Raw genomic sequence first — 9,619 nt, 5'->3', positions numbered from 1 at the left:
TTTAATATTCTTCTTGTTTAATTGTATTTTTTAAATGTGTAATGTTCTTCTTGTTTAATTGTATTTTTTCAATGTGTAATTATCGAAAATATTTTATCTGTAATTTTGAATATATGTATTGTAATATCACTTAATTGTATTTAATGTTTAACTATATTTATCAGACAAAATATTGAATTAGATAATTAAACAAGCTACAATACATGTCATTATGAAATTAAACCAAATTTTAAAAATACAAATATTCAAAATTACAGATAAAATATTTTTGATAATTACACATTTAAAAAATACAATTAAACAAGAAGAATATTAAACATTTAAAAAATACAAAACATTTAATTAGATTATTAAACCTTTAAAAAGACAAAACATTCAATTAAAAAATTAAATGTTTAATTAGAAAATTACATCTTAAAGACAATAAAACTTCAAATAGGAATTAAACAGAAAATACAATGAAGCATTTAAAAAGAAAATTAAACATTAAAAGGTGGTAAAACATTTAAAAAGAAAAACCTTAAAGATTTAATCGAAAAATTAAATATTGGGAAAGAAAAAAAATTCAAACAAGCCGATAAAACATTTGAAAAAACAATTAAACATTAAAAAGACAAAACATTTTGAAATCAAATCAGAGATTAGAAAAGAATAAAAGGTGAGAAAAGAGCAAAACTAAACATTTAAGAAGAATCAAACTAAAGACAAAACATTTGAAAAGACACCATGTAGACTTTAGAAGATCAAATTAAACAGAAGAGACAATAAAACGATCAAAAAGAGCAAAAACAGATAAAGGTCTAAAGGCGTTTTCTAGTCTGAAATGAAAACATCAAGTTGTTTCTTCAAACATTTCCTCTTTCTATGTTCTTGGTTTGATTGTAGACAGATTTACTAAGTGCTCATTTCAGACAACTGCTTTCCAGATAAAGTCTACTAGTAGTTGAAGGCATCGATCAAACTAATGTTACCTTCTGATCTCCACAAACTTTATTGTTCAGTGAAGAGAATCAAAGTTTGCTGAGGATTTCTAAAAAACCCACAGGTGAAGGTCTGAGAAGAACTCAGATGGATGGTCTAAATGTGAAATCAAGACTCATGGTCACAAGTTTTAAGGCTTCTGTTAACCACAAAGTTCAAACTAACAGAGAAGTACTGAGAAACCTTTAAGATTTCAGTCCTCAGACTGTCTGAAGGTTCAAACTAAAAGAGAACTACTCAAGAACTTTAAGGTTTTCAGTCCTCGGACTGTGGAAAGGTTCAAACTAACAGAGAAGTACTCAGGAACTTGGAAGATATCAGTCCTTGGACTGTCTGAAGGTTCAGACTAACAGAGAACTACTGTGGGACTTAGAAAATTTCAGCCCTCAGACTGTGTGAAAGCTCAGGTCCTGAGGACTCGGGAGGTCTGGAGGCTTTGGAAAGTCTTGGAACTGAGGGTTCCACCCTCCAGCACAAAGGCTGAAAGTCCAACCTCCTGAGAAAAACGGTCGAGTCGAGACTCGAGTTAAAAAAAATTCGAAAACGACAAAAAATAGATGATAAATGCGCAAAAAAAAGAAAGTTTAGTATCTGAGCGAGTAGCTCAGGGGAATAAGAAGAGGACTATGGAGTGGAGGGTCGCAGGTTCAAGACCCGACACCGGCAGTTTTCTTTGTTTGTCTTTGTCAGGATTTTGATAAAACTTAAGAAGGGTCTGGTCTTGAACCAGCGACCTGCAGCTCCATAGGCAAATCCTTAACTCACTGAGCTACAGATCAGATACAAAGAAATAATTTCGTCGTCCCTTTGGCATCGTAGTTCTGAAGTCACCACATGGGTGGAGCCAAGGCGGAGTCTGGGTGGAGTCAGGGCGGAGAGTAGGCGGGGAGGTGGGTGGCGGCCTCCCCCCTCTAGTCCCCCACCTCCCCCCCACCGCCCACCACACCTTCCCCCGCCCGACGAGTTCCTCGAGTCTCCACGAGTTCTTCGAGTCTCCACGGGTTTTCCCGAGTTTCTGGAGTTTCCACCAGGTCTGAGGCAGAACAAGCTGTCATGAAGAGGTGTTGAAGTCGGCCAGGATGGACTGACTTTTTACAGCGACTAGAAGGAAGACCACTAGAAGAGCAGGTCTTTAACCACCATCCATAAAATCCATGGAGTCGGCTCCACAGAAATGAAGGGAGGTCAACTTTTATCAACCTCCATCCAGATGTTCAACTTGATATCTTTACCTTGACATTTTTAGCACCACAAATCTTTAGTATCACACTTTATTATCCTTTATTAGGACTTTCATGGAATCCACCAGATGATTTAGTTTTTGTTGACAAACTTTATTCTTGTCGTCGTGGGACTGCAGTATTTAAAACTCTTCCTTCTATTTGACCTCATGTTTATTAGTTTTAGTGGAGAAAGTTATTTTAATTGCCGATTAGTCTCTTAAAAACCAAATAAATTGGATTACTCAAGAGGTTTAAATTTCTTAGTCATATTTTAAATATGACAAAAAAAATCTAAAAATAAAGCGTCTTGAGACAATTTGACCTGTAATTGACGTTATATAAATAAAATTGAATTAAAACTCTATGTATCTTCTAATGTTGGAGTAATTCAGCCATATATGTTGGAAAACACATTTTCTTTGTCCATTAATCTGTTGATTTGTTTTCTCCAGTAATTCATTTCTTGTTTTGGTTTATAAAATCAAATAAAAAAAAGTCAAACCCAAATATATTCAGTTTACTGTCATAAAAACCAAATAGATTTACATTCATGATGCAGGAATCAGGCAGTTTTTCACTTTTTATCTTAGTTTAGTCAGAAAGATAGTTGATAATGTGTGAATTGTTGCAGCTTATGAACCGTAGAAGGTTTTAATCTTTGGGGCCGAGTGTCAGAAAACAGTTAGAAACCAACATCAACAAAACACTCAACAAAGATTTGAACATCATTAAAGGGAAATCCAACGTTTGCATGACAATGTCTAATTAAAGGACATTTATTTCCAACGTAAATGTGTGATATTCATCCTCTGGAGCTTTCTCTTCACATCGTCTTCCACCTGGACTGGTTTGGTCGGGAGCATGTGCAACAAACATTTGAAAAACTGCACTTTAACATCAATGAATGACACTGAAGTTTAATCTCTACATAAATGAGACTGGGTCTGGATGTGCTGCTCTGTCATTAACTCCTAAGTTTAGGGAAAGTTCAAACAAAAGAGGACAGTTCAGATAAGACTTGAGAATGAGCTTATTTTGAACAAACATCTCAGACTTTCTGAGCTTCAGCACCTCTAGCAAGATATTTTAACAACAAGCAACTCAAGAGATCCAGAAGTTGGAGAGAGTTAGCTTTAGCTGAGCCAAAGAACATGTGGGACGCTAACCTAGCAAACATTTCAGACTTTTCTCTGTGAATTCTGAGAAATAATTTCCTATTTAATGACAGAGCTACACATCTTAACTCAGTCTCATTAAAACAGACTCTAATTCAGTATCATCCATCCATATTAAAGTGCAGTTACCCAAAATGTTTGTTGCATGAGCTCCAACAAAACCTGTCCAGGTAGAAGGCCACTTTGACAAACAGGAAGCGGACGATTCCAAGCAGCTTTATAGAAGGGGGAACCGGACTGTACTAAGTGTGGTTGAGTATAGAGGGGTGTTTTGTGGGATTTTAAGGCTGATAATGATTATTAGTGAGACATTTGGAGTAGATATTCATTTGCAGTAAATGAAAGTATTTAAAATCTTGGAGTTAAACTTACAAGAACACAAACTCTAACAGAAAACTTTGTTGATACATTTTTGTTTTGTTTACAGATGTTAAGTTAACCCTTAAACATCCTCACCAAGGAAAAGGCAATGAAATAATTATTTCTTGATTTTTCTTATCTCTTTGGGGCACTAATAACAACAATCAATGGTTTTTTTATGAAGAGACCCAACGATTTTTAAAATATTGACCTCTACCAAACGGTTGAGAAAAATTATTTCACCCTTTTAAATCTTTATTTTTTTACATTTCAAATGACACATTTGTGTTCAGCAACTCCTTAGGCACCATAATATGTCAAAAATATTACTTTACCTTTGAAAATCACAGCAAACGGAGGCCTCCTGTGAGGAGTGATTTTGCTCGTGCTAACTTCCTGTGAGCAGACTAACTTGCTCTGCATGCTATTTCAAAACACAGTGACATCTACTGGATTTTTTTTTGTATAATGTACCTTAGAGTGGTACCTAATGAGGGGTAGAGATGGCTGAAACAGGTGGACTTAAGTAAAACATATTTTTCATTAAGATTTAGTGTTGAAAAATGACATTTTTCGACATAGTATACTATGGCGTTTTTTTGCACCAAAATTCATGATTTTTTTTTCAAAGAAAACCTTTCTGGGGTGTTTTTCACGGCCTCCTTTACATTTTTTCATCATATGGCACGTTTTTACAACATGTTGAAAAATCGCATTTTTTTTCCGACATAGTATACTATGGCGTTTTTTTGCGCCAAAATTCATGATTTCTTTTTCAAAGAAAACCTTTCTGGAGTGTTTTTCACGGCCTACTTTACATTATTTCATCATACAGCACGTTTTTACAACATTCACATTCACATTTACAGTTTTTAAGGCTGATAATGATTATTAGTGAGACATTTGGAGTAGATATTCATTTGCAGTAAATGAAAGTATTTAAAATCTTGGAGTTAAACTTAGAAGAACACAAACTCTAACAGAAAACTTTGTTGATACGTTTTTGTTTTGTTTACAGATGTTAAGTTAAAAGAGTTTTATTCGCGACGTATAACCAATCAAATCACTCCAGAAGACAGAGCGACCACAGGTAGATAAAGGTTCAGAGCCAAAATAGCACCCTTTTTAAATTTATTTATTACCATAAATCAGTAAAAAATAAAATACTGATAATCAGTAAATCAGTCAGCCCACAATTACTACAATTCTACAATGTATGTCTCTTTCCTTTGACTTGTTATTTGTACATAATATACGATGTATATTATGGCGTTTTTTCATTCCAAAGGCTATACTATGATGTTTTCTAAGAGACATACTATGCCACTCGTAACGTAACATAACGTAATTTCGATTCTTGGTATGTCATGTACATATTGAAAAAATGACGATAAAGCTGACTTTGACTACTCTGTTCTGGCCCTGGGCCACTGCACTCCTCCTCTGTTGTTTTCTGGATTGTACTCAGCTGCATGCCTTCATCCACCCGGCCTCCGTTGACTCGTCCCGCCTGCCGTCTCTGGAGCTGAAGCTGGATTGGAACAGACCAAAGTACAGTCCAATCACGATGCCAGCTGTCTCTGAAAAGGCTCCTTCATCTGGCAGGTGGCGGCACTTCTTCTGAGGGGAAGCTGAGCTGGCCCGGCAGAACTTTGGAGATGTGTTCCAGTGGTTGGTGGATGTGTGGGGAGATAGAGAGGGACCTTTGAACTGTTCAGAAAGGAAAACAGGGAACCCATTAGTAGTTTTAGTTTAGGGTGCTACTGCGGTGTGTTTTTGGTTTTAAGAGGTGAACAGGAAGAGTTTTTTTTCGTATTGATTATCTTTTACTTTGTTCCTGGTTGGAATGTCCATCAATGTCAACATGAAGTTCACTTTTAGTTCTGTTTATTTATTTTTATTTTACTAACACCCATTTGCTTTTAACCCCCTCACATTGTGTTGTTGTAAACTTACTCTTTCAAATAAATACTCGTCTAACCCTCTGGAAACCAGCGTTTGGACTGTTTTTGTGTTGCTCCTCACCTACTTCAGATAGCAGGGACATAATGTTTTGTGGACAAAAGGCTATACTATGACGTTTTTAGAGCGACATGCTATACTATGACGTTTTTAGAGCGACATGCTATACTATGACGTTTTTAGAGCGACATGCTATACTATGACGTTTGTTGGGCGACACGCTATACTATAGGCTTTTTTAATTGACATATTACTATGACTTTTTTTGTTGTTTTTTTAGCAACATATAAGAACTTGAACAGTTTTAAAAATTACTATACTTTTACTTGTGCAATGAACTATTATTCTATAGCATTTTTTAGACGACATACTCTGATGTTTTCTTGAATAACACACTATTTTGACAATATACTGCACTATGACATTTTTTGAACCACATATCATACATGACAATTTTAGGCAACATCCTATCATTTTGCACTTTTTGAACTACATAATAATCTATGTTTTTTTTTTTGCAGACATGCTATACTATGAACCACAGGCCATACTATGTTATTCTTGAGTAAAGCATACTATACTTTGACATTTTCTGAACTACATCCTATACTATGGCGTTATACACAGAGTGCTTTGGTTGCATGTTGATTTATAATCTAGATTTTTTTCTGCTTTGTTTTTTGACGGGATTAGCACAGACCTGACCGTGAACACCTCTTCCAAGATGAGCCGGGAAGTTAAACACTGATGGAATGACACCAGGTCTAAGCCGACAAACCTGCCCAGCCCTGTCAAACTCATCAGGTTTAAAATGATCACTGCAGAGCACCCACTCATCATTTGCAGCAAACCCCTCTCTCCTCAGAGCTGCTTCCCACTTCCTCCTCAGCCCATAGTCTCTGGGAAACCTACATGGAGTAAGAAAAGTAGACAGAGAAGTAAATAAGTCTGTACACAACATATTTAAAAAGAAATCATGCTAATAAATTAAGTACAAAGAACCAAATTAGCCAATATACTGGAGACCAGAGCTATTTAATTTGATAAGTATAACCTTGTTTAGTAACATTTCAATTATTTGAGAGCAGTCCTAAAGAATTGTCTGTAATCCCAATTATACAATCGGTTTGGAGGAAGAACATAGATGGTAATCTGGATATATATGAGTTAGGCTTTTTAACTACTATTGGTAGTATTGGTGGTAGTAATAGTAATGCAACTACTACTAGTAGTAGTGGTAGTACACTATTTCAATTTTATTTATATAGCGCCAATTACAGTCAAATTGTCTCGAGACGCTTTACAGAACCCATATGCCTGACCCCCAGAGCAAGCCAAAAGGCGACAGTGGCAAGGAAAACACCCTTTTAACAGGGAAAAAAATCTCGAGCAGAACCCGGCTCTAATGTGGGGGGACCCATCTGCCTGCTGGCCGGGCGGGTTGAGAGGGACAGAAGAGGTAGAGAGATAGAGGTAGAGGGATAGAGACAGAGGGATAGAGATAGAGGGGTAGAGGGATAGAGGGGTAGAGGGATAGAGGGGTAGAGGGATAGAGGTAGAGGGTTACAGTTGGTGGGAGAACAACCACACATCTGAAGCATCCAGCTCTGGGACCAGGGACACTCGGAGAAAGGACACGGAGAAACAGAGTTAGTGTAATGCAATAATGGTGTATATAGTAAATACAAAGGTAGTTAGAGAAGGGCTCAGTGCATCCAGCGAGGTCCCCCAGCAGCCTAGGTCTATAGCAGCATAACTAGGGGCAAACTAAAGGGATGTCAAGAGGGGAAGTCAGTTGTGCAAATGAAAACACCAGCTCACCCCATCAGGGTTCCCCAGTCAGCCCTAACTATAAGCTTTGTCAAAAAGGAAGGTTTTAAGCCTGGTCTTAAAAATAGAGAGGGTGTCCGCCTCCCGAACCCAAACTGGGAGCTGATTCCACAGGAGAGGAGCCTGATAACTGAAGGCTCTGCCTCCCATTCTACTTTTAGAGATTCTAGGAACAACAAGTAAGCCTGCAGTCTGAGAGCGAAGAGTTCTGCTACGATAATATGGTACTATCAGGTCTTTAAGATATGATGGAGATTGGTTGTTAAGAGCTTTATATGTCAGAAGAAGGATTTTGAATTCTATTCTAGATTTAACAGGAAGCCAATGAAGAGAAACCAGTATAGGAGAAATATGATCTCTCTTGCTAACTCCCGTCAGTACTCTGGCTGCAGCATTTTGGATCAGCTGTAGATGTTTTAGAGAGCTATTGGGACAACCTGATAATAAGGAATTACAGTAGTCAAGCCTAGAAGTAACAAATGCATGGACTAGTTTTTTTTGCATCACTCTGAGACAGGATCTAACTACTGCTGCTGATACTGGCACTGCTACTACAACTTGCAATACTATTACAAATGCTGATACTATTTCTACAACTCGAACAGCTATTTATACTACTACTGCTGCTTGTACTTTTTGTATTACTACTACTGCTTGTACAACTATACTACAGCCACTATTAATCGTCTGGTATTTGGTTGTCAAGCTGCTAGCTCGTGTTAGTGTTTTGCTAGTGGCTAACTAGTTAGCTCTCATAGACTGGAAGCTCTCAACAAGATTTAATAATGAAAAAAAGAGCCAAAAACTATTCTTACCTATGAAAAGTCATTCCAAGTTTACTTGTCTCAATCTTACGACGCAGTGTGCAATTGTATGCAGTACAGTGAGACGGGATACTCGTTTCCGTTTCCAAGCCGTCAACATCAACTGAATGCACTGAAACTTTGCCCCCACTAGCTTAGCCTCGCCGTAGGCACGCAGCTCAAAAGGGCGTGTCCTATCTGCTGATTCATATCTATGGGTACGACAACCCACCCTGGACAGAAAGCCCCGCCCAGAGTCATTTGATTGACAGCTCAGTCCACCAATTAAAAGCAAAGGCTTTTGTGTCTTTGCTTTTACTTGGTGGACTGAGGAATGACAAAATGAAAAAGCAAATGCAAAACGGAAAAGACAATGATAAAATGGAAAAATAAAAAGAAAAAAGCGAAAAGGGAAAAGCAAAGACAAAAGTTTCCTTTTTATTTATTTATTTATTTGTTTATTTATTTACTTATTTATTTCTCTTTATATTTCCACATTTATTTATTTGTTTATTTTTTGTCTTTATATTTCCACATTTATTTATTTATTTATTTCTCTTTATATTTCCACATTTATTTATTTATTTATTTATATTTTATTGTGGCACTCCTGTGACTCCATTTATTATAACAAGGAGACGGGAAAATGAAAAAGGACCGAGGCTTCCTGTAATGAGAGTCTTACAGCATCTAAGCAGTTATGACATATTCAAGCAGCAAATAACCATTCCCACACAAGCACTCAAAGTGTCCTTTTAGTCTCTTGTTAATGCTGCCGACACAAAGAAACCAAACACAGTCAGTGAACATCTCCCGCGGTCACGGCCATTGTTCAGTAAAAGCTGGCTCATGAGGCTGCCAGTGAAAGGTGATAAAATACCTCGCTCTGAAAACAGTGGTTTTGGCGCGAAAAAGTCAGATGGCTAAAGATGAGTCGGTTAAGTGTTGGAGCAGGAGAGAGTCAGACCACAAAATGACAGCCCTTCACAACTGGTTGTTTACATCGTTTTCTACTGGGACCTGATTAATAAATGGAAAAGGCAAAATGAGGCAACTGGGGAGGTTGGGTGACCATATGGAAAAGTGGTTGCCTGGGAAAGTGTGTGTCAACTTCTATTATCAATATATCCAAAAGTATGAGGGAGTTTCCCTCTGAAAAGGGAAGATGTTGTTGCCTTTTAAGGAATTTATTTTGTACCAGCGGTAACTGTTAAAAAAAAGGAGAGATGGATTATCTCTTTTTTCATCAAGGAAACGCTAATTATTACATGCAGATTAACCCTCT

At 37.1% G+C, this 9,619-nt stretch overlaps 1 protein-coding gene across 1 annotated transcript; it reads right to left on the bottom strand.

Annotated features, from left to right (window-relative positions):
• Positions 1–4,099: 4,099 nt before the first annotated feature.
• On the bottom strand, positions 4,100–8,640 carry LOC129348790 (THAP domain-containing protein 3-like). Its single transcript, XM_055010226.1, has 3 exons — positions 8,347–8,640; positions 6,402–6,609; positions 4,100–5,449 (listed from the first exon to the last, which is right to left on the bottom strand). Exons 1-3 carry the CDS (start codon positions 8,358–8,360, stop codon positions 5,204–5,206), a joined length of 468 nt encoding a protein of 155 aa, XP_054866201.1. The 5' UTR covers positions 8,361–8,640; the 3' UTR covers positions 4,100–5,203.
• Positions 8,641–9,619: the final 979 nt, after the last annotated feature.

This window comes from Amphiprion ocellaris, chromosome 4 (genome assembly GCF_022539595.1).
Source record: "Amphiprion ocellaris isolate individual 3 ecotype Okinawa chromosome 4, ASM2253959v1, whole genome shotgun sequence".
Classification (NCBI taxonomy): domain Eukaryota; kingdom Metazoa; phylum Chordata; class Actinopteri; family Pomacentridae; genus Amphiprion; species Amphiprion ocellaris.
This window is presented reverse-complemented; position numbering and strand designations above follow the sequence as displayed.

Excerpts from the sequence above, each read along its gene's own strand:
- LOC129348790 (XM_055010226.1), bottom strand. Across the intron at positions 5,450-6,401 it reads GAAGAGGTGTTCACGGTCAG|TTCAAAGGTCCCTCTCTATC; the intron begins GTCTGTGCTAAT and ends CTTTCTGAACAG.